The sequence below is a fragment of the Pogoniulus pusillus genome, chromosome 5, assembly GCF_015220805.1.
Source record: "Pogoniulus pusillus isolate bPogPus1 chromosome 5, bPogPus1.pri, whole genome shotgun sequence".
Taxonomy (NCBI): Eukaryota; Metazoa; Chordata; class Aves; order Piciformes; family Lybiidae; genus Pogoniulus; species Pogoniulus pusillus.
The window spans coordinates 23,109,596-23,135,904 of record NC_087268.1 but is presented as its reverse complement, the minus strand read 5'-3'; the positions used below and the strand labels follow the sequence as shown (position 1 = coordinate 23,135,904).

Below are 26,309 nucleotides of genomic sequence, written 5' to 3'. Positions count from 1 at the left end.
AGAGAGGAGGAAATCAAAGCCAAAGAACCATCTCGTTCTTCCATATAGTGTATTAATCTATTAAAAGATTTAGAGTATTCTATCACAGAATTGAATTGATAATTGAGTGGAAGTTGCCCAGTGCGTTATCATATTTTATGTGCATACTTCTGTAAAAAAGAGAGGCATTTGTTAAGAGTAAATAAATAAATAAACAAAAGTAGCTCAATGCTGGTTGAGAGCTTTAAAATTAAAACCAAAGTCTCAATAGAATGCAATTCTGATTTGAAAATGATAGCTTCTTCCACAGCACATTGTCAGGAAATGTGTTTATTTTCAAAGCTAGATAATGATACAACCTTCATAGTGCACAGACTTTCTGCTTAACTGTCTATTACTACAACTTGTAGATTAGTTACTTTAATACAAACAGCTAAATAGATAGACAAAGACAAATGGAGGTCTAAAAAGACATTATTGAACTTCTGCGATTATGAACAAATTTTTCATCTCCAAGTGTACTCAGACTGTGTCAACACAAACTTCCAGGCTCAGCATATTCCCTTGAGATTGTATTCCTAATTAAGTATATGAAATGGTTTAATTTCTAGTTCTGTAATTTTTGTGGCAAAAGAGAAGGTTAAGAGTGACCCAATCTAATCCTGATAATTTTGACTGATACCATATATTGCAGTTTTACACTTCATTTTCTTTTGACATGTCTTCTTAGCATTCTGATATATAAACTAAATGAAAGAGAAAACTTCTTTGTGTCTTGAAAGTATAAATTACTATGAGTTCCAACCTATTACAACATGAGCAACAAGAAGATAGCACATCCCGATGGTGCAGGAGACAATCATCATAGGGAAACCTAACCTGAAACAACAAAGAAAATAAAGGAAAGGTTAATAAGGGTACAATAGTTTGTTTCCCAAGCAATTTCTGAAAGGAAATTCAAGTTATCTTATACATTCCAAGCCACAATTATGCATATAGCAGTGTACTGAGCATATGACAATGCCTAGGAGTATAATATTCAAGTTCACATTTCTACTTCTGGTCTATGTAAGAGATAAGAAGTCAAAGACAGCCTATTTACATTGATTCAGATCAGTCTGCTTTGAATCTAGCATACTTTGCCATTTTGTTTGGGGGTTTTGCATGCAACTATATAGGTGAAATAACAGTTCTTGCAAATGATGCATCATTAGAACATATCATCAAGTGTGTCTCATTTCAGATTAGGCATGTAAATTTGATGTGTCACTTTAAAACTTAATCTGTATCTGAAACTCATTAAATTGTGTCCCTGCTAATCTGCAGTCACATAGAGTGCTAGTAATTCTCTTCCATAACTCTCACCAGGTTTGACACACTTGAACATTGATGAACAGTTGCAAATAAACCCCATGCAGCTGCAAGAGTGTTAAAACTTTGCCGTTCTATCAAATCTGCTATTTCTTTCTCACCAGAGAGTATTTTTTTAAGACAACAGCCAGATTACAGGCAGCAGAGATGGAGACCTGGAAATGAGGTGGAGCTGGCCAAGTCCTACTCTGCCTTATTCATAGGTCTTACACGTGTGAAATGGAGTTTTCTGAAACTTAAAATCATTATTGTATGACACTGCAGGACTGTAAAGAACCACTGCTGCGATCACACTCAAGTATTTGTTATGACACTAAAATTACAAGAACTGAGACAAGAAACAATCACAGTACCAATGACCCTTCTTACATACTTTGTTTTGTCAAGTTCAGCCAAGATTTCAGTAAACCTCTTCAAAGTCTGGCAATGTTCTCTGAAGTACAATGTTTTTCATGTATTCTCTTCCACAAAGTAAGACCTGCTTATATGTGGGTATACTAGTTGTGCCTTTTTGCCTTGCTTGTTAAGAGCCCTTAGGAAGTTTCCTTGAGTCTGTTCCTCTCTGCCTTTGCTGATGAAAGCACTAATGAAGAGATGTCCATTTTATAGGTGAAAGGAGGACACCATTCAGTAAGCTTAGGTGGATGAATAGCTCCTTTCTTTAGGAAGCTACAGCTAGAAGGCATCTCTAGACGAGTTAAGCACGGTGCCTGCTTTCTCAGGGCATGAAGCCATTTGTATAAAATCAGAGTTAAACTTTTCAATGGATTGCTGCAGCCTGCTCTTTCTATCTGCAGCTGTGACATTACTCTAAATTTTGGATGATTCATGTTTCTTTCATTATTGCTTTGATAAAAGCTGACTGATGGAAGCAGAGCTGTGACCAGCTGATTGGACATGCTTTCATCTCTGATATCCACTGGTTCAAGTTAGTGGCAAAGGAATGAGAGTCACCACAAACACAAAAACAGTCAGCTCTGACCACTAAAGTTTGCAGAGTTATTAGGAAATTTATGAAACTCAGTCTATTTAAAATGTTGGAAGTATTTAGAAAGGAACAAATTTGTCCAAAATGCCTACCTTATGGCCATTTTTGACCCACTATCAAAGTGAATGCATGTGATACACAAGTAGAAACAGAGGTAAATCAAGAACAAGAGGAAAGCAAGACTAGAAAAGTACAAAAGGCAAGAATGTCAGGGCTGACTAATCATCTCATTCCTGTTTCCTTGCCACTCTTCTGGAGAAACTGGAATATCCCTGTGTCCATGACTCAGTGATGCCTGCAAGATCTGCCCCAGAAAGACAATTTCCAAACATGACTTGATAGTCTTTCTTCTGCATCTCTGAATGATGTAGGACATATTGTGATGTCCTCTACTGCCATTTTGGTAACAGCCATTATTATTATCCTACTGGCTTCAGAAGCATTCTGTTAAGATGGTTTTTGAACCTGAGAAAAGAGAAAGAGAGTGAAGACAGAAGGGCTGGCTGTGTTCAAGTGGTAAAAGGATAATTTCCTGAAACACGTGAGCTGAATTCAGAAGGGTTTTTAATTTGGGATTGTTTGGTAATATGAATGTGCATGAATATTCTGCATATAAGTGCTATTTCTTTTGCAGAGTGACTACTTCTCAGATTCTTTCTTTTGAATGACTCATTACTTCAGGGTTGCCACTAAACCAAGGTGATAATACTTTAAAACAGCAGAGCTAAAGCACCTCTGGTAATTATTTTAGAAAATAAATAAATATTCCATTCATTTGATGGCTGGCAAACAGCATCCTCACTTCTCTCAGAAAATCTGACTTTTGGCCTTCTCTAATCTCACTGGAAGTGCCTGAATGGGACCAAAAAGCAAACCTAGAAACAGATGTGGGAATAAAACAGGACGGCTAAAAAATCCTCCTCTCTTACATCCTTCAGTATACCTAATGAAGGTTCCCTGCAGTTGTATCTAGATGACAGGCTGCTGAACTAGAGATTGCTACAACTCTCATGAGAAAATTGGCTGCTTGACAGATTTTTATTGACCTCACAGCTAGCAAACAAAGACCTGGTACTGGGAGAAGTGGGAACAGTACATATCTTAATCTGTACTAACGCGACCTAACAAAGCTGGCTGGAGAAAGCAGAGCAGCTCAGCACTGAACAGCATTGAAACTCATTTGTGAAGACTGGCAAGGGGAAGGAAGAATCCAAAAAGATTCAAGGGCTACTCAACCATTGAAAAGAAAACAGAAAAGCTAGCTCCAGCTTGGAGGAGGCCTGTGCAGGAAAAAGGATTAATTACAGAGGGTCACATACAAAGAGACAGAAGCTGTGATCATACCCCCTGTATCACAGAAACAGCCAAACATGCAGACAGAGCCAGACACAGCCTGTCTGGGGCTCGTTTCATTTAGTGTGGATGCTTGCATAGGGAAGAATTGTGAAGCTGTTATTTTCATTGCATGGATAATTACCCCTCAACTTGAGACCTGAATTTCAGGCTTGCTGGCCTGAGTACTGATGTAATTGGATCAAATTCAATGTGGAATTTGTGTTCCAGAGAGAGCAGAGATAAGACTTAATCAGTAAGTATTAGTTACTTTGGAGTTAATCGATTTCTTGAGTCAGTTCGGTGTCCTATTATGCTATTGCACTACTCGTTGCTCTCGCTCTCAAACAAAGGTTCAGCTCCTGTTCCAGGCTACATACAATGCAATTTTTAGGTACATGTGTTTTCTTCAGTGACATCAAAGTCATTTTGAACAATGTAAAAATTATTTCCAGCAACTTTTCATTTCTTCAATACTGCTTGGAGTCAAAAACCATAATGTCACCCAATTGCTCCTGTCCAGGAAGGATCAACAGAGAAGTCATAAAAATCTTTCTTGTGGTAAAACCTTGTAAGAAATGTTAATTAACATCTTTGACATAAAAGTCATGTTTTTGTATCCTGCACTGGGAAACCTTTCCTTCTCTTGCTGCTGTCAGCAGACAGGGGTATACACATGCCCTGCTTAATACAGAAGGTTCATTCCGACTGTCCACAGAGAGCTCAGGGACTTTTCACCACTGCAGAAAGGAAGTAAGACCAGATTCAAGGAAAGGATGGATGACAGGATCTAGAAATCTCTCCACATTTTCTTACTACTCTTTATACTAAAAGCTCACACAAAACCCCTGTGGTCTAAATTAAATCACCCAGCTTAAATATACACAACAAGTCGATGTCAGTTCAGTGTGAGATAGTGAGAACATTTCAAGTGAGAGCCCCTGGGATTTGTCTTGAACAAAGTTTTACTTATTAATAGCTTCAGCAGTCCAGTTGTGAAAAGCTTGCAAATTGCCCCGGTATAGGAGAGATGTCAGGCTCTGTGGAGAACACAATTCAGCATGTTACTAAACTGAAACAAGAATTTGAAATTAATGAAATGAAACTCTCTGAAGCTAAGTATAAATTATGTATTGGAAGTCAATCAGGGGCACAAAACCAGCAAGGGAAGTGAAGCTTTTCATAGGTAATGAACTAATAATTTCTGCTCCTGTCTCACTGGAGGATTTCTGGCCCTCTATTTACTTTTGGGAAAAGGAAATTAGCGTATGATTATTCTGGAAATAAAAAATATTTTTAAAGAGTATCTAGATGTGTGAAACTTGCAGTTTTCTAAGGTTGTACATTGATCCAGCCTTATTTTCTAAATAGTAATAAAGATGCCAAGGGGGTTCGAGCTGAGTTTTACTGGACAAACTGATCTCCTGCAGTACCTTGCAGCTGTACTTTGTGATGCTTCAAGAGCCAGCAGGACTCAGGATGTACAAGACCCAGGTTCAGTGTCCTGTTTTGCCTGATTTGGGACATGACATATGAGAAGTGCTCACTCACAAAACCCACAGGTACTGCTTTCCTTGACATTTGCAATGCACAGAGCCTGTGCCTCCTCAGGGAGATCTGTACAAAACCAGACCTCCAAGCAAATGTGGAACCTTCAGAGTGGTTTCCCAGTGGAAAAGTATCAGGATCAAAATGCTGGCAACAAAGTAAGCCTGGTGATAGCCAGGCGTAAGAGTTAAAAAACAGTTAAAGATAATTCTACTCCTGCTTGTATTTGTAACAATGCACGATTTAAACTCAACTGGTGGAGCTTGCATCAGGCTTAAAATTTAGCTTTTTTCACTTCATATCAATTTTATACTGCAAGCTCTATAGAAAGTATAGCCTCAACTTTTCTGAGAGTACTTTGGAAGTCATAGTGAACTTGGAGTTCACAGTGGACACAAAAGCCAGGAATGTGCTTTTGAAACAATGAATTCTTGTGAGTATTGGGCTGCATCAGGAGAGACATTGCCATTAAGTCAATGGAGGTGATCCTTCCTCTCCAGTCAGTGAGGCCATGCCTGGAACGCTGGGTCTAGTTCTGGGCTCCCCAGTACAGGAGAGACGGATGTACTGGAGAGAGTTCAATAAAGGGCCAGAAGGACAATTAAGGGACTGGAGCACCTCTCATCTAAGGAATGGCTGAGAGGACTGGGACTGTTTAGCCTGGAGAAGAGTAGGGAGCAGAGACCTCACCAATGGGTGTAAATGACTGAAGGGATGGTGTAAAAAAGATGGCACCTGGCGCGTCACAGTAATGCCTAGTAACAGGACCATAGGCAATGGGCACAAACTGAAACACAGAAGGTTTCCTCTGAACATGAGGAAATAATTTATTACTGTGATGGTAACTGAGCACTAGCATAAGTTGCCAAGGGAGATTTTGGAGTTTCCAGCCTTGGAGATACATAAAAGCCCTAGTCAATGGGCTCTAGGTGGTCCTGTGTGAGGGCAGAGGTCCCTTCCAGCATTCTGTGATTCTCACTCTTCTACTTTTTCCTTTGTTGTTGAATACAGTGTTAGAAAATGTCATCTGCACACCTAAAGATTAGCATGTCATCAGATAACACTTAGCAAAATACAGACAAGAGGTAATTCTTCTCATTCTTGGACAGTCTCTCATTGTATGCTGTGGTTTCCTTTGGAAGTCTGATAATCACAAGCTCATTTTTTAAACATACAAACCCTTATGCAAGCAGCCTTCAAAAAAAACAGATGTTCCAGTGTGGGTATACTTAAGATACATAAGATTATTCTCCAATAAAAGGAAATTGACACCCATTAATGAAGTGTCCTAGTTCAGTTTGCAAAGTAACTCATTCATATTTCTTGTCAATAAAAGTGTATAAACACAATATCCATGTATCATGATGGAATTAATATATCATAACCCTCATGAACTGAACTCTAGAAAGGTGGGGTTTCTCATGGAAGATAAGACAATTTTATTTTGATGAAAACCAGAACTCAGCTAGTTAACAAAAGATATACAGGGCTGTTTAATCATAGAATCATAGAATCAACCAGGTTGGAAGATCATCCAGTCCAACCTAGCACCCAGCCCTAGCCAATCCACTCGATCATGGCACTAAGTGCCTCATCCAGCCTTTTCTTGAACACCTCCAGTTATAGTCTATATGTTATAGGCTAATGCAGTAAAGCTCCGTAAGCAGTGTCTTTTTCTATACCTCAGCTAGGATCATAAAGCAGGGTTAAAACCTTTTGAGGGAGGAAAAGAATTACATTTATAAATATATGACTTGCTTGTGAATATCCTACTGTGCTAATTTGAAGCTGGGTAGAATGTTTTGGTGAGAAGAACTACATTACAGGCTTTGGTAAGGAAACAGTGGTGAAGTCTGCTTCGCTCACAGGCTTGCTGAGATGTATAGGAACAAGAAATGAAAACATTAGATAATCACTTGGCACCACTCTCACTGGGGCTGTTGGCTGAGCTGCATCTCTCTAACCTCACCCTCCATTTTGGACTAATCCACTTTGCCTCCTAACCCCCTGGCAGAACCTCCATTCTTCCTTGGGACTGGGGTAAGGTTGAGAGAGGTATGGGGAAGGTGCAGGGGTGGTTGAGAGCCCCTCCTGGGGACTCAGGTTTCTGGGAGGGGAGTTGTGTTTCTGTATTACCTTTTACCTTGTATATTTCTGTCTATAACTGTATATACTGTAAATATCTGCTTATCTATTGTGCTAGCTGTAAATAAATAGCTTCATTCATATTTCCAGAGCTGGCTGAGTCTAGTCTGGGTGACTTCTAAAGTGTGGGGGAGCAGGTAACACCCAAACCATCACACCTACTTTTCTAAGTTCTCCTTACTTTCTCATATTTATCCACAATGATCAGTTTAATTATGCTTTTAGACACAGCATCACAGGATGTTGGGCATTGGAAGGGACCCAAAGAGATCATTGACATATAGCTCATTTTCATATGATTATTTACTATCATATTCTCCTATGGAGAGATATTTTCAAAAGTTTATTTTGACTTTTTGTCCTAATTGTCAAAAAAAGGAAAACTTTAGAATTCTTGGGAAAATGGTGCCATTTTTATTGGCTCTGTCTATTAATCCTCATTTTATTTTTGGCTCTGGAAATGAATGGAAACCAAAAGGAAATATTTTTCATTTGTTGTCTGCTTTATTCTGAAAGCCACAGGGAATTTTCCTCTCAGTCAACTCCTCTGCTTTTATTATATCTGTGGTTAGTTGCCTGTCACCTTACTTATTCTCTCCCTTTCTTTCAATGCAGATTGCCTTATGTGTTTCATGCCATTTTGGATGTGTCAAACTTTCCATCATTCCAAGTTTTTGAGATGCTGAACCAGATCAGCTGAAAGGAAAGTGTGGACTTTTCTAACACCTTAAAGAAAATATTTTAAATGCTTGTCACATGCTTATCTCCCCCTCAAATTCACACACCTGTTGTAGCTCAGGAAACAGGTGGCTAAAACTGAAAGTGATCATTATTTCAATGTTAAGTTGCTACAAATTTCATGTAGTCTGGAATTACATAAAAATTATAGTGTGGTTACCTACTGGTTACCACAGACATGAGTTACTGGGCAATTTAAATCACAGAAGAAATCCTGTAACACTGTTTTCTTCTGATTGCTAAAATTATAATAATTTCTCATTATAGTCTATCTGTTTTGAGTCCATATCAAGATTTCCCGCAGAGTTCCTGCAAGCACTGAACCTGAGATAGGGGCAAGCAGATTCTCAGTGAGAAAACATAAAGGTGTTAGGTTTTGCCTACCACAGTTTAGAGTAGACTTGATATTAGGAGGAAGTTCTTCACAGAGGGAGTGATTTGCCATTGGAATGGGCTGCCCAGAGAGGTGGTGGAGTCACTATCCCTGGAGGTGTTCAAAAAAAGACTGGATGAGGTACCTAGTGCCATGGTCTTGTTGATTGGATAGGGCTGGATGATATGTTGGACTGGCCGATCTTGGAGGTTTCTTCCAACCTGTTTGATTCCATGATTCTATCTTTGTAAAAGTGTTTTGCTGAAGCCTCAACTCATTTATGTGCAGAATGAGCACTGAGCCTTTCCTCAGCCCTTCAAAACTCTGGTTATCTAAACAAAAGGGCACAGATCTTCATTGTAAGAACATAGTTGGTCTGCCAGTTTCACTTTACAAATTCATATGATTACTGATAGATTGTGTGTTTCAATATTTACGTCTTGTGGCACAACTGAGATGAAAATACAGGACTGTCAGAACAAGTGACTGATAACTATGCAAAACCTATTCATACATGGTAAACTACTAACATGTAAGAAACAGCGAGAGAGAAATTGGAAAACATATTAATTGTACTTAAAAAAATGCTGCAAATGATTATTTAAAAATCAGCAGGAAGCTAGTTATTAGATAGTATCAGTATCTGACTTTTCTTTCACAACTACACATGCAACTCAAAAAAGAAACGCTGAAACCATGAAGACAGCAGGGAAGAACAGAAGCTTGACTAGAGAAACATACTTGAAAACACAGACTTAATAACAATATTTAACTCATGAAGAGCAACGTAACACTGATGGATTTTTTTCCCCACTATCCTTGTGACTCCAACACATCTTTAAATGAACAAATCCATGGTAATAATTTGCAACCTGAACAGGGCGTTCAAAGTCTTTTGACAAACGGGGAATACAACATGTAACTTCCTACCTTGAGTCTTGAGAACCCCGCGGCAAACATAAAATCACTGTGTTTAAATGAGAATGAGAATTACTTGAGTCATGCTCACTGGTGTGACAGGCTGTGGAGGAAGCTGGGTTGAGATCTCTGCACATGGCGAGATGTTTTTTACTAGATTTATACAGATCACTCAAATACAGATTACTTCCCTTCAGTGTAGAGTTATTATAGAGACATGCACAACCCAATAGTTTGAAGATGCTTTCAACTTAAATTACGTGTTTAAGCATTGGGCTAATTCCATCCTAACTTAAAGAACACATTTAAATATTTTGCTGGATCAAGACTCAAACAGATAAATGAAGTGGCCCCATATATCTCATCTGTAGTCCCTCTTGGAAGATCTCCAAAGGCAGAAAATCCAATATAATAAGGTAAGGCAGCATGACTCCTCTGTGTACATGTAGTGGTAGGTCAAAACAGGCCTAATAAGAGCCCTGGCATGTCCAGGAATGGTCTCCCACGTACTCTTCCCCTTCTGGAGTGAGGAGAGACACTAGAACTAAGACAAAGCCACCTGGAGCCAGAGTCTAAGGACCCTAGACTTCCCAGACATGTTTTGGTCCTGTTTACATCTTGTGGTAAACAAGGTCTATGCTTACCTTATGCAAGTCCCATGCTTTTCCAAATTTGGGTAAAGCTTGCCTATGCCTTCACCTAATATGGTTAGTTCTGAAAAAAATGCCCTTCTGATTGCTTAATGGTTGTGTTTACCTCCATTGCCCATTAGATCTATTTCCTAAAAGCTGTACTGGACTCATTCAAGCAGTCTCCTGTCCTTCTTGAACTGAAGGGCCCAGAACTGGACACAATATTTCATATGCAGCCTCACCAGGGCAAAGTAGAGGGGGAGGAGACCCTCTCTTGACCTACTAACCACAGCCCTTCTAATACACACTGAGATGGCACTGGCCTTTTTGGCCACAAAGGCATGTTGCTGGCTCATGATCATCCTGTTGTCCACCAGGAACCCCAGGTCTCTTTCCCCTTCATTGGTCTCCAACAGGTCAGTCCCCAACCTGTACTGGTACGTGGGGTTGTTCTCTCCCAGATGCAAGATTCTGCATTTGTCCATGCTGTATTTCATTAAATTGCTCCCTGTACAACTCTCCATCCTGTTCGGGTGCATCCAGCAAACCTGTTGAGATTGCACTCTGTTCCCTCATCTCGGTTCTTGATGAGTATGTTAATAGTACTGGTGCCACTACTGACCCCTGAGGAGCTCCGCTAGGTATAGGTCTCAACCTAGACTCCACAACTCTCTGACTTCTTTTCTTCAGTTCATAATCCACTTTGCTACCTGACCTGCTGGACCACACTTCCTCAGTTTAGCTGTGATAATGCTGTAGGAGAAGATATCAAATGCTTTACTGGAATACAGATAACTGTGATTTATTTTAGTTCCAAAATGCTTCAAATTAAATAACCTTTGCTCACTTTGCATTATCTTGCTTTTCCTCAGTGAGGATTCAGGAATGGCAGTTACTTGAATGTTGTTTGCACTAATGTCCTTTATCCTAGCCAGCACACTGTATATTGAGGCACTTTGTTTCTTTTTTAATCCTAGTGTGCTTTTTTATTTTGGTGAAAGCACCAGATAAAAGGGAAATTACATTTTACAGTGGAGATTAATCAGTCAACTCTTTAATAATTTCAACAGAATAGTCTCAACTATTTTAAAAGCCCTGGAATTTTATCAAAGGCCAGATGCTACGTAAGAAAGAATATATTCCACTCCATTGCCTCTCCTGTTTCTCCCCACTTTGAGATTCCCATTCCTGTGCCATATAATGTAGTGATAGAGAACCCATGTAAAACAGTTTATTGGGACAAAAGAGCAGTATAATTGCATTTTGAATTACAAAGCAGAAGGATGCCACTAATAATTGTTTTACATTATGAATTCAGCAGATGTAAAAAAAGGTTGTTGATAATGAAGGTCATTACACTTTACACCACAAGCTCTATGTTCTAGGCCACCCAGTCTAAGAGAAAAGCAAAGAGGAGAGATTTTCAATCCAGAAGGGTGCTTTTGGAGGATTTCCAGTTCATCATGAAGTGCCAGCCAAAGGCAGACAAGGGAGCAGCTGGAACCACTCAAGCCCTCTCTGCTATCATGGTACACTGAACAGGTCTTTCTGCATCAGAGAAGCTACAAATCTGAGCTTCCATGAGCTCACTACAAGGAAAGCTTTTAACCACGTGTTTCATTTTATTTGCACTAGCAAACTAAGATTAAATAATGTGAATCCTATATTAAGTCCCACCACCAAATCACATTATTAACTTTCTAAAATATCAAGATCATCCTTTCAGAGATGTTTAATACATTTTCTATTTTACTTTATCTGAATTTGGCCTTTTCAGCTAAGGTCAACAGACTTTTGAATTTCCTATCTCTGTCAGAAGTAGGAGTTGCAGAGATGCATTCTGATGTATTTCAGCTGTAGAATAAGCTTAGCATTAATGTCCTTACATTGCCAGAGATGGAATATGAATATTTCTTGTCTGTGTGGAATAATTAAGGGGTTTTATTTCCTTTTCCTTTAGAAAGTCTGCTCTTTAAATAATTGCCATAATACTAAGGAAATAGTTTACCTGCATGGATACTACTTAATTTTGAGCCTCTAACAGTATTTGCTCATCTCTATCATCAAGTAGTAGAGAACAAGTAGTAGACAATGAACCCAGAAAACAAACAACCAACCCCCCACAAAAACCCACCCCAACACTGACCCACACACATTTTTAAAATTCTTTAGTAATACTTACTAACATATGTGTTAGAGTACTAGAAATTAAAACAACAAAGAAAACAATTGAAACCAAACCAGAAATTTCCAAACTTTCCTATCATGAATTCTTCCCTTTTTCTAAATTTTCAAGACAAGTATAATAAAACTGATTCCTAAGAAACTCCTCCATAGCCCTAACTCTTTGTCAGGAACATGTTTTATAGCTTCTCAGAAAAAAAACAAAAATCCAGCCCTTAGTCACCAATATTGTAAAACTATTGCCCATAATAATCACAATTTTAGCCTACTGAATTGCTCTATATTTGCTTAGAGTATGCCTATTTAAGAAATCCTCACTGAAGCTGAACTGCAAGTGTCGACTAGGAAATTATTTTTTGAGGGGTTTATTAGTACTGTTTAAATTAATGTAATACTCCTTAGTGAAAATATAACCAGAAAGGTATATTTTTAAAGTTTTCAATTAAAAAAAAGAAAGAAAAAGGGCAAATAATATAGTAAATGCTAACAGGTTTGTGGGTTTTTTAGCATGACAAATAATGTCTAGCTTACACATGGAAATTATAATCTATTTACTATTCTATGAAAAGCACCACTTCCTATAAGGAGTTCTAATTTCAAACACATTATAATGAAAATAATGTAAACATTAATTCCTCTGTTCTTCTGATCCCACTGGAAGACACCAGGTTAGTCTTGTTTGACACCTTATTTAGTGACAGAGAGAGAAATCTATCAAAAATCTCAGATTATTTGAGAAAATGAAATGTCATCTGAAACTATGATTCTGGTGTAATTCCAAGTGTCTGTGTGATGCTTTGGCAAGCAAACATGAAGCATGGGATAAAGTAAACTCAAGCTAGTGAGAATTAATATATTCTCTCAAGAAGGCTTGTTGGATAGGGTTCACGTGGCAAATATATATAAACTTCAGACTGACTGCATTCTCTGTATTTCTCAGGCTTCAGGTCTCTTCCTGCCATTTTACTTACCTTTGAGTTCGGATCTCTTGCAAACTGTTTTTCAAAGCAATGATTAGGCAAATTTTCTCAATTCAGCACTTTGTGACTAATTCTGGTAATTGCCAAAGTGGAGCATTTAATCAGAAAACCACTTTCTAATTTCAACAATGTTTGAATAAGATTCTTGTTCAGAAACTACAGTGACTGTTTAATCAAATTGAGCATGCTGTAATTAACTGGAAACTTGGTACTTGATGTAACAACTGTACAAAGCTGCAAAAAAACAGGAATTTCTTACCTAACAAAAAAAAATTACCAAAACATGACATTACATGTGTGAGAATCCAAATATATCTTGCTTAGTACAAGTAACTGCATATGAATTTTATATCATCTCCCAGATGGAATAAACACAGAAATTGATTTAAGACAATCTGTGGTGGGTTTTTGTTTGGTTTGTTGGGTTTTTTTTTCTCCTCCAAGTTAAATGACAAAAAGCATAGAAATGGCCAAGCATGTCACTAGTTCTTCCCCTCTTTCGATCACCTCTACTTGGCTGAACTTGTTCCATTCTCAAACCCCTTCCTCCTATCTCTCACTATTTCACTCCCATCACAGTTTGTCAGAATACAACTCTCTTTTCCTCTGCTGTTCATGAGCTAAATCCTGTTCCTGGGCATACAGCTCATACTCTGAAATAAATCACTTTCTGGAAGTCACTTCTCTCCATTGACTACAATGAGAGCTGGGTGTAGAAACAAAGATATCAACACTGTAAAATGGAAAAGTGAGGTGAGAGTAATCTTTCCTTTACTGACAAGTAGCTCTATGAACACCTTTATTTCCTACCAATTTGTGTCTTAAGTTTGACTGACTTTCTGTCAAAGCAGAAAGCTCTAGATGAAAATTTCTTCCATAACTTATAATGATACTTAGCTGCATGGATTCTTTCAATATGTAAAGACTCACTTCCCTTCAGTGGGAATACTAATCAGGTTTCTTTTCCTAGCCACCAATGTTGATGAAATTTCAGGGATTTTGATTATCTTTGAGAAATCATGCTCCCTTCTCCACCATCCTCTTCTCTCTCAAAAGGGTTTGAAGTTGCTAAGTATATTCAGAATTCATTAGGTGGTAATCACAGAGATACATTCACAGCAGTATGATTGCACAGGAAATCAGCTGAAAAGTTAGATTTTGACAGAAATCAAGGAACAAGAAGCTTTCAAAAAATTATCTTTTTTTTTTCCTGAAACATAATTCTTACAAGTAACTAACTGATCTTGACATGCACCAAAGGCTAATCTTGATATAACTCAATAATGATTAGAGATGGGCATCTAGCTTTGCATGTGCATACATTACATAGTTCTAGTCTCCAACTTGTTATCAGAAAGTTTATGGGCACGGGAAGGTTAACAAGGAAGAGAAAGAAAAGTAAAGTTAAAAGTTGGTAGGAATTAGCATACATTTTTGTTTGAAATTTCATAGAGTTCTTAAGGAATTGTTAATTAAATAAATAAAGCCAGATCTGAAAGTTATAAAATTAAGTTACAAGACAGAAAAATTGTTACAATTCAATAGTAAATTTCAAGGTGATTTTAACTAGGGTAGTGCTGTTGACACTTCTATAATATATAACTCAGACTTTAAGAAGAAATAGAAAAATCAAGTTCCATTTTAAAAACCATGTTACAACAGCGGTATGACTTAATGAATGATCACAGATAAAGTCCAAATAAAGGGACTATTTTCATCAATGTGCTACTCAGATGTACACCTATTGAACATGAAAATATTCCTGATGTCATGAATAATTGATCATTGTTGCTCACAATGATAAAACTTCTACATGCAATTTCTATTCTGAGTATTGCATACAGTTCAGAAATCTCATAAAGCCAAAAAAATAGTATTCCAGCAGTGAATGTCATAACTGAAAAGTCCAATTGTTCATATGATAAGAATATCTGCCAAAGTTCAACGAACAAGTGAACTGATTGTATGTTTTGTTTGAAATTATTAAACACAAAAACGTATTTGAAGGGTTTTTTTTCTAAACTCAGTGACATCATTAGTTCAGACCAAATATGCTGTGCTCTGGTACTTACAGTGGAAATAAACAACTTGCACAAGTCTCACTGAAGTCATCTATTTAATGATAAGCTTCAGCACATTATTTTGTATTTAAAATTCTTCTATGCATTGACGTGTTAATTGCTAGCACTTCAGAATATACACTGACTACATGCACTTTGTGTTAGAAGAATATACTCACAAGATTTTCTGTACAATGTTCAAAACATGGGGTAATTTTAGTAACCATCAGGAGATACTTATTCTGCAGTCTGACTAGTACAATGACAGAACATCAAGCTCTGTGTAAACATATGATGTGATTGCAGATTTAACCAATGGCTTTTTAAATGTCAGTGTATCAGTCATCAAGCTTCTTTTTCTTGGTATGTAGGTACATGCATCTATGGCAAGAAAAAAAATTAGTTTTTGTTGCAAATCAAATAGCCCTTCAGGGGCAATGTGAAAGATACATATTACCTTCTGGCTATTTCTCCATGGAAAGAGCATAAAACTTGTGCAGTATACACAGCATCTGGTGGGATCAGCTCTACGCTCTAATGTAATTCTTCTCTAGGTTAGTGTATATAAATATGTACCAAAAATTAGAACTTTCCTCAGATAAGCTGTAATGTAAGCTACTACAGTCATGCACAAATTTCATTTCAGGCCTCAGCTTAGCCTTCAACTCATTTCTTCCTTTTTCTTCAGTTAGTGACAGAAACTTTAAAGTACTTTATAATAATACAGCACTTCATTTTATTATCAAGAAAATAATTCTCGATGAAGTCCACTCCACTGATCTCTTAGGTTAAACTAAAAGCAACATTCCCTCCTCATCCTCTGTTGTGGTAGGCCTGATAGGCCGAAATAGACTTATACATCTCCTGGCTTGCTCAGACATGTTTTTCTGCTCTTCCTCCTTCTGTTTTGGGAAGAAGGAACCATGGGATTCTGGCCTGCCCAGACTTGTTTTGCTCCTGTGGTAAACAAGGCATACAAGCTTAGCTTGTGCCTGCCTTGTACAAGGTCTATGCTTTTCCCAAATTTGGGTAAAGCAGGCCTGTTTTCACCTAATATACCCAGGCTTGGCTAGCTGCCATTCTGATTGGCTATTCTGTGTCCAAAAGCCCATTAGTCTCAGTCTATAATGATAAAAGGAGATAAACAGGCAAACACAGTGTGTGCACTGCCATTGTACTCATGCCTGCTGTTGCCTGCGGCTATTTCTTACTGCCTCCATGCATCCTGAATTGCCTGGAAGCTGTCTGCTTCAAGTTTTCCAGGAACAGGCTCTAAATACCCCCACGTGATTGGCATTCATAGCCAGCGTGACACTGTGCTAAGACTGCACATCGCAAGACATCCTGCCTACACCTGCAAGTCTCCTGCCAAGACAGGAAGTCCTGGAGATACATAGATCATCCAGAGAACCAGGTCAGAGATTGTCTGCCTCCTTTCCACAGAAGCCTAGGCAGAATCAGAAATCTCAGCAGCCAACAAGACAGTAACAGAATTCCCTGAAAACGTTTGGGTGCTATCTGAAGCTGCAGGTAGCCCCATGAGTTGGGAAATAATATTTTGTGAGTGAATACTCAAAGCCTCTTGTAATTCACCATTGCCTTCTGCTATAAGCAGAAAAGTGCTCCTTGAGTCCATCTAGTGGACAAGCTATATTGGCCGCAAGCAGTATATATGTTGACCATAGGAACCTTCTCTTCCAGTTCAGTTAATGTTTATATTTTTGCTGGTTATTTCTTGATACTGTGCTATTATCTGTATAAAGTTTCCATGACCATGTGAAGAACTGATTGTTATTAAAATTAGTTGTTGGGGGTGGCAAGAGTTCTGAATATCAAAATTTAGTAAACAATATTATTTTTGAAAATATCATCTTGCATTAATTAATTACCCCTTCATGGCACCCTCCCAGCAGTTACTAGTTTTGACATGGCTGCCTGTACTGTTCTTGGCTTTGGAGACCATTTCCTCCTGTAGATTTCCTCTTATCTTGCTTTATATGTTTTTTACAGCATCCTCTTCTTCTTTCTACAAATGTTGTGCTTACTGTGTATCAATGTCTTCCAAGAGTACTAGCACCACAGAGATCTCACACATATAAACACAAATCACAACAGGGAAATGGTTCCTGACTGAAGAGTAGCAACCTACAGTGCCATGCAAACCTAGGTTTAAGGTATAACAAAAAGAGCAAAAATGATGTAGACAGTGTGTGCAAAACACAGTATATATGGTTAAAATTCGAAGGGGGTAAGAAGTAGGTATAAGAGTTACAGCTGAAATGTGAATGATAAAAAATGAAGAGTAGAAAGAAAATTACTCCAGCGTGGGATCTTCCACATCATTACTTACCCATAGTAGGGTAAGTACTTACCCATCACCTTTGGTAGAAAAAAAGGGATCTGTTCTTCTCTTTACATTTCACAAAGTTTTGCTGCCATATCTCTGTAATACTTTGTGACACATTATCTTTTACTGTATAACTGGGCTGAATCACAATTCTAAGGAAATGTGTTTTTTCTGTTCTGGCCTTACAATTCGACATAGCGATATTTCAGTATTAAGCTGCTATCCTTGAAGATACAGTATAACACCTATGATAATATTCTGTTCATATTGACCACACAGGAAATACAGAGCAGGTTAAACACCTCAATTCAGTAGCCTGAATTACCCTACTCTTTCTATTCATTACTACTGAACAATCTTACATGCAGATTAGAAGTTGGCTTGAACAGGTACCATGGTTTTGATCATTGCTTTTACAGTGTCTCAACTTTTTACTGTCCTGGGCCTTGGCAAGAGCTTGGTAGCAGTAAGTGCACAAATCACAAAACAAACCTGAGTGGAGCAAGCAGCTCTGGATTGAGAACATGTACATTAATGCAGTTCTTATGAAACTGCCTGCACAATGACCTCACTTTGTACTTCTGCAGGATAAATCAAAAGCACAATGTGATCTTAAAGGAAGACAGAAGAAGCATTTACCAGAAGAAACACAATGCTCTCCACAAAATGTGTTGCTATCAAAAGAACAATGAAATACTCTGCAATACTGAAAGATGCTGCCTTGACTGTTTCGGTTCACAGCCCTGGTAAACAAGAGTTATTCAGCCACCGAACATTATACTGTCCTCAGGAACAGATACATAACTCCTGCAATTTGAAGATGTGAACTTCTGTTACATTAATTTATATATCTTCTTTTATAACGTATGTTCCTGTGAATCACATTCAAATTAAACAAGCAGTAAGAGGAAAAAAAAGGTGGTATCAAAAACAGAGGCAGATATTGCTAGATTGAAGAGGCCCTTTTGGTCCCAAAGCTAGACGACTGGCCAGAGAGTCATTTGCTGGCTCATAAGCAGACTTGTAATCACCTATCAGCAAGGTACAGCTCTATCTGCCACAAGACAATTTCTTGCACTAAACTTCTTGTATCACCTTCTGAATTACACTTATATTACCGGATCATTTCATAAACTCTGTATATAATCCAACAGTGCCTCTAGTGACAGTTTAGTCAGACAGTCTAAATGTTTGCATTAAATATATCCTTGCACAGAATGAGAAAAAGAAAATGTACAAGAGACTCTGGAAATACTCTTCAAGTGCAAGGAATTTTTTTTTCTTGTTCAGTTCTTTCATTAACATGACTCATGTTTGCTCCATAAGTGCCTAAGTCTCAAAGAGGTATGAGCAGTTCTGCCCTTCCTGTAGAACGCGTGTTAGCTTCAACTGTGATTTATTAGACTACCAATGTGTACTTTCAGCCATCAAGGTCCTCAATGTTTTGGTTTTAAAAATGAGAAAGAAACAGCCTTGTCAGTAACAACAAACCAAAACCAGTTCTGTCTCTGATACGCACATCTGTCTAAGAAACAAAGTTAAGAGCAACGGTGTGTAACATAGACTCTGTGCAATGAATGAAATTGAACTCCCTCATCTGAAATGTATGTTCCAAATCCTCTATCCTTCAGCCAGTCTAGCCCAGGGCCCCTGGTCCCTGTCATTCATCAGTACCCTTAGAACCTGAGACATAGTCAAGCATGTAGAGAACAAGTCTTACAAGGAGCGGCTGAGGGAACTGGGGTTGTTCACTCTGGAGAAGAGGAGGCTGAAGGGAGACCACGTTTTTCTCTACAGCTACTTGAAAGGAGGTTGTACCAAGGTGGTGGTTGGTCTCTTCGTTCTACTATCAGGTGATACAGCAAGAGGAAATGGCCTCAAATTGTGCCAAGACAGGTTTAGATTGGATATCAGGAAAAAAATATTTACTGAAAGAGTGGTTGGGCATTGGAATAGGTTATCCAGGTGTGTGGTAGCATCACTGTCCCTGGAAGCGTTCAAGAGTCATATGGACATGGCACTTTGAGATGTGGTTTAAAGGCCACGGTGGTCTTAGGTCAATGACTGGACTCAATCTTTGAGGTCTTTTTCAACCACTACGATTCTGTGATTCTATATTTAGACCAAAGATCACAGTCTGATGCAGACAGCATGGACAGGTAGTGCTATGTCTGCAAGCAGCAATACTATATGCCAAATCTGGAGCTCAATGCATTCCACTTTGTTAGCTGTGTAATTGTGATTACACTGCTACAGCTGATCAAGGTCAGCAACACTACGCTGAAGTCATTTGACATGTCCTAGATTGTGGAATTCAGCTCCACATTCATACACCTAAACTCAAATGCCTATTATGTAGACATCTACATGGGAGGTTGGTAAGTTCTCACTGGAGAATCAGTCAATATAGCAAGTAGAAACTGCAGGTGTGTTTGTCTCACCCTGCCATGACGCTGTATTTGGTAAGATAAGGAGATTTTCAGTCATAACAGAAAAGCTCTTGAGGAGAAAGTGGTGTTTACTAGAAAAATAATAAATCTTTAAAAGGACTGACAAAGTTAATCCCTGAGACATTTATGTGAATTTTCCATGTTTTTCTATAGTTAAACATTCCCTCCTTCCACTATGAGTTCACAGAAAGGTGCAAAGATAGCACAGGGTATCTTTTTGTAATAAAACTTCTTTTGTGGTAATGAAATTAAAAGATAAATTAGACTAGTGCTAGATCCAAGTCCTCCTGATATTAGCTAAGTCTCACTTGCAAAACAATCCCACTCTCCATTCATCTCTAGAGCAGTAAACCATGCTCTTTATCCTTTTAAACTTGGGTATTAGGCCTCCTTATATATGCAAGAATGTCCTTATTTTATCACAGTATCACAGTATCATCAGGGTTGGAAGAGACCTCACAGATCATCAAGTCCAACCCTTTACCACAGAGCTCAAGGCTAGACCATGGCACCAAGTGTCATGTCCAATCCTGCCTTGAACAGCTCCAGGGACGGCGACTCCACCACCTCCCCAGGCAGCCCATTCCAGTGTCCAATGACTCTCTCAGTGAAGAACTTTCTCCTCACCTCCAGCCTAAATCTCCCCTGGCGCAGCCTGAGGCTGTGTCCTCTTGTTCTGGTGCTGGCCACCTGAGAGAAGAGAGCAACCTCCTCCTGGCCACAACCACCCCTCAGGTAGTTGTAGACAGCAATAAGGTCTCCCCTGAGCCTCCTCTTCTCCAGGCTAAACAATCCCAGCTCCCTCAGCCTCTCCTCGTAGGGCTGTGCTCAAGGCCTCTCACCAGCCTCGTTGCCCTTCTCTGGACATGCTCAAGCATCTCAATGTCCTTCCTAAACTGGGGGGCCCAGAACTGAACACAGGACTCAAGGTGTGGTCTAACCAGTGCAGAGCACAGGGGCAGAATGACCTCCCTGCTCCTGCTGACCACACCATTCCTGATGCAGGCCAGGATGCCACTGGCTCTCTTGGCCACCTGGGCACACTGCTGGCTCATGTTCAGGCGGGTATCAATCAGCACCCCCAGATCCCTCTCTGTCTGGCTGCTCTCCAGCCACTCCGACCCCAGCCTGTATCTCTGCATGGGGTTGTTGTGGCCAAAGTGCAGCACCCTGCACTTTATGCATCAGGGATTTTCTTGTGTTTACTGTGAACTACAAACTTCCTGATCTTCTGTAATATACATATGAGGTCTTCAAATTGCATGAAGACCAACAATTTTCCAGGAACTTGCCCCCAGGCTGCTAAGTTAATTTCCTATACCTTAATTTTCCTGTAAAGTCTCAGGTTCTAGGCAAATCCAAGTAAGCATAGCTGGAAAAAATCATCTGGAAGGCTAGTTTCAATCTTAACCACTTTGGTATTGCACTTTCTGCACCAAATGTTTGTGGGAAATAAAAATTAAATACTTTTTGTGATAAATCCTGGCCCATATTAATAAAAATGTATTTTGAATGTGTATTAAGTGCTTCCTAACAATATTACCTAGTTTTATTTCTGACTAATGAACTATAAAAAAGTCCAACAGACTTTACTTTTAATTAGATAAAATGTTTTAAGAAATTAGATGCTAAATCAAAACAATAAAGCAAAGGTGATGTATAATGTTTCCATTACATTCCTTGAGGATATGTTGTCCTTCAAAGCTGGTCGTGTTATTGCCACAGATTTTAGAAAGAACAAAGGTTTTAATTTCAGATTACCATTTTTATAACCTAAAATAGCACAGCACCTAGGTAGAAAAGCGTACTTTGTGGAAACTAGTTATGTGGAAACCTTCATACTGGAACAATTACTAAGGAAAATGCTAAGGAAATTTGAAAAAAAAATACAAACACCTCACCCAAAACCAAAAAACAAACAAACAAACAAAAAAAAATCTTGCTCAACAGGAAAATATCATAAATTATGATGAATTACAAATTCAGAATTTACTTTATTAAGAGTCAACACTGGGAAATGTAATAATGATATAGAAAGAAACTACTATATGAGGAAAGAATTCTCCTCTTATTGACTAACCATTTCCTGGTTCTTGTGGAGCACTTTAAGAAGCTATCTGAAAAGGCCACAAAGCTAAAATATTACTGAAGGAATTATTAGAAATGTTTAAAGCAAAATGCACAAAAAAGATATTTCTCTGTTGCAGCCAGTAGGCCATGTAAGAGACAACATTCTTTAAATTCCATATATTTTCCCATTTTCTATTTTTTTGCCCCACTTATATTTTTTTTACTAAAGAACTTAAACCACTGGCATCTTTTCTGCTTTAAGGGACTATTTCCATGCTTAAATTTAGGCATAATAGTGGGCAATCACAGAACTTTTCTTATTTTTGAGCATCAGTATGGATTGGAATTATGAAAACAAATCATATCATCTGATCTACAGGAGTCAGCACATGAAAATAGAAGAAAATATTAATTTCAGTTTTACCTTGGCTTTCAGCAGGCTGAAGGGACTTGCTCTTAATTTTACATTCCTTTAGTTCATGCTCAGTCATTGTTTTCATCAGTTTTGAGAATCTTATGGAAATACTGGGGTTCAATAAAAGCAATATTCATTGTAGTCACAGCCTTGACTAAGTCCTGTGATCCTGAATGGTCTGTTACAAGTCTTGGCAACAGTAAAAGTAAAGAAAGATCACAGTGTTTGCCATGAAGACTCTCCGAGTATTTTATTTACTGCTCTTGCAGTAGGAAGCTTTTGATAATTTTAACGTTAAACATCAATTAAATCTCTAATAACCTTGCAACTGAAAAACATAACTCTATGGAGCTGGGCCTGTTTAGCCTGGAGAAGAGGAGGCTCAGGGGTGATCTTATTACTGTCTACAACTACCTGAAGGGGCATTGTAGCCAGGTGGGGGGTGGCCTCTTCTCCCAGGCAACCAGCAATAGAACAAGGGGACATAGTCTCAAGTTGTGCCAGGGTAGGTATAGGCTGGATATTAGGAAGAAGTTCTTCACAGAGAGAGTGATTTCCCATTGGAATGGGCTGCCCAGGGAGGTGATGGAGGCACCGTCCCTGGGGGTCTTCAAGAAAAGCCTGGATGAGGCACTTAGTGCCATGGTCTAGTTGATTGGATAGGGCAGGGTGATAGGTTGGACTGGATGATCTTGGAGGTCTCTTCCAACCTGGTTGATTCTATGATTCTATGTGTATAAAGAGAGAATGTTCTTTTCTAACAAACAACATGCTTTTGTGACTTCTGTAATTTATGACAAGTATTATCACACACATAATGCTTTCACTTCAAAATACTTTATAATTTTCAACAGGAATTTATTCTTAATAACAGAAATTTTCATCTGCTTTTAACAAAAAAAAAGAACTTATGTCACACTTAATGGTGAAATCTGCAAACATTAGGTTCATATTTGGAGTTTAACTGACTAGATGATCCTCAACTAAGGAAAAATAATGAATCACCTCTGTAAGAATTTAACAGTGGATGAAGAAAGTTAGGCACAGAACCATTAAAAAGGAATGTCAGGGTAAAAAGTGTAAAATATTTTTATGAGTCTCGTTGAGAAGAATTCTTCAGGGACCACAGATGTTCCTATAAACTATGAAAATAAACAGCTAATCTTTCATTTCTTCTGCAGCAAAGTCTCACCAGCCAATAAAACTTTAAGGTTCCCATTTTATGCATGACCAGACTTGAAGATTATACAGATTATATCTATCAACAATGCATGATTCTTACAGCAGTTATTTTCATGGAGTTTGAAATTTGAAGTAAGTATGCATCATGAGATTTTATTTTAATATATATAATACATTCTGGTCTAAATCTGATAAATGTAGAACTTAAATAAAAATACATTATATGATGGCAGAAGCAAGGAAGTATATTCAAAACGTTTTCTTCTTTTCTGATATGAGAATTTTAAGAAGGAACAAACACAGTCAAAGGGTTGTTTTCAGCAGACTAAATGTCTGACTGGTGAAGATTTGCAGGTTGTTAACTAAGTATGTTTTGCATTTGGGAATGCAAAAACAAGTTGATGTCCTTCCATTTTTACCTTCAGAATGCGCTGAGCAAATGATGCCTGTTTGGTGTACATGTATATTTCTTTAGGTGAAGTGAAATACAATGACTGTGACTGACCACTAAGCATCAATGTACAATCTTCACCAAGACCGCAACAAAAAGGCACATGAGGAGAACCCCTTTCAAATCTGGTATTCCCAAGGAATTAGACCTTGGTGAGTATAAAACTGCACTCTCCTATGAATTGCCCTTTTATGATTGTTTCAGTGTTGGTGGGGAAACTACTTGGAGAGAAAGTACCACAACGGAATGAGAGACACCCAGTCCCCCTGAAGCCAAGGTCCTGTCCCTTCTTCACCCTGCAGCATCAAGGACAGCATCTTCACTGCTCATCAGTAAACCCCTAACAATGACCCAGCATCTTAAACTCCAGAATCATAAGAAGACCATCATCATCCCTGAAGCAGCAAGTGGCTGACTAAAGAACAAGATTGCCATTTAAAGTTCCTTTCATTTGTTTAGCCAGATGAAATATATATTTAAACCTGGCTCATTCAGATCCTGATGAAAAATCCTGACCGTTGACCTAATAAACATGAAGGAGCTTGGGAAGCACTAGGTCTTTGTCCCTGGCTTTCTCATAGCTGTCACACATCTCTAAGAGAGATGAAAACACTACCTGCTACTAGGCAGGAAACAATAAGGGAAGAGATACAAACAGAGGGACAGTAAGAGATGAGAAGAATGAGTAGAATGCAAAATGAAAATAGATTAACATGTTGCTGTACCTTAAATGGAGTTTCAGTGGACTGTGTTGTTGTGTTTGGGTTTTGGTTGGTTGGTTTTGTTTTGTTGGCTTTTGAGGCTGTTTTCCAAGTGCATACTTTCTACATTTCTGCCTTGGTTATCCCTTATTATTCTCTTCTTCATTTTCATTTGATTTTTTTTTTTCACTTTGTCAGTGTATGCATGAGAAACTTATGCTGTGATTCATCTCCAGATGCAGTTACATGTATAAGGGAACTACATGTGAAAGGGCTGTTTAGGTAAGTTCCCACAGTAGACAGTAAAAAATCCAGTCAACACAGTAAGCAGGGTGTAGAATAGATCTGTCTACTACAGGATGACACAAAGTACATGGTAGATTACATTGAGTCTATTGTGAGATGCTCGAATTAGTTGCCCTAGTGAAGGGATATAGTGCCAGTGGAGATGTGAAGACTGCCCCACTCAGCTTCCAGCTGACACTTGAGGATGGTATGGGTGTGTATATCTTATGTCATATCTATCAGAACCATGAAGATACTCTAGGTATAGGACTAGATAAATATGTGTGTTTAGACAAGTGAATAAACTTTTACATCCCTGTTGGGACCTCCAATGGGAACTTAGACAATTAGCTCTTATCATATCACAGTATCACAGTATCACCAAGGTTGGAAGAGACCTCACAGATCATCAAGTCCAACCCTTTAGCACAATTCTCAAGGCTAGACCATGGCACCAAGTGCCACGTCCAACCTTGCCTTGAACAGCCCCAGGGACGGCGACTCCACCACCTCCCCGGGCAGCCCATTCCAGTGTCCAATGACTCTCTCAGTGAAGAACTTTCTCCTCACCTCCAGCCTAAATTTCCCCTGGTGCAGCCTGAGGCTGTGTCCTCTTGTTCTGGCGCTGACCACCTGAGAGAAGAGAGCAACCTCCTCCTGGCCACAACCACCCTTCAGGTAGTTGTAGACAGCAATAAGGTCTCCCCTGAGCCTCCTCTTCTCCAGGCTAAACAATCCCAGCTCCCTCAGCCTCTCCTCCTAGGGCTGTGCTCAAGGCCTCTCACCAGCCTCGTCGCCCTTCTCTGGACACGCTCAAGCATCTCAATGTCCTTCCTAAACTGGGGGGCCCAGAACTGAACACAGGACTCAAAGTGTGGTCTAACCAGTGCAGAGTACAGGGGCAGAATGACCTCCCTGCTCCTGCTGACCACACCATTCCTGATGCAGGCCAGGATGCCACTGGCACACTGCTGGCTCATGTTCAGACGGGTATCAATCAGCACCCCCAGATCCCTCTCTGTCTGGCTGCTCTCCAGCCACTCCGACCCCAGCCTGTTTCTCTGCACGGGGTTGTTGTGGCCCTGCACTTGGAGCTATATTATCACATCTATTTTAATTGAAGCTGAATCCCATCTTCAGGTAAGCTATTGTATTGAAAG

General features: G+C 38.9%; 1 protein-coding gene across 1 annotated transcript in view; it reads right to left on the bottom strand.

Annotated features, from left to right (window-relative positions):
• Positions 1-293: 293 nt before the first annotated feature.
• Positions 294-26,309, bottom strand: part of OCA2 (OCA2 melanosomal transmembrane protein) — a 245,780-nt gene continuing 219,764 nt past the window's right edge. Inside the window, exon 24 of the mRNA XM_064143512.1 lies at positions 294-858. Within this exon, the coding sequence (XP_063999582.1) occupies positions 771-858 (88 nt within the window). The 3' untranslated portion in view covers positions 294-770. The remainder of the gene's footprint in view (positions 859-26,309) is intronic.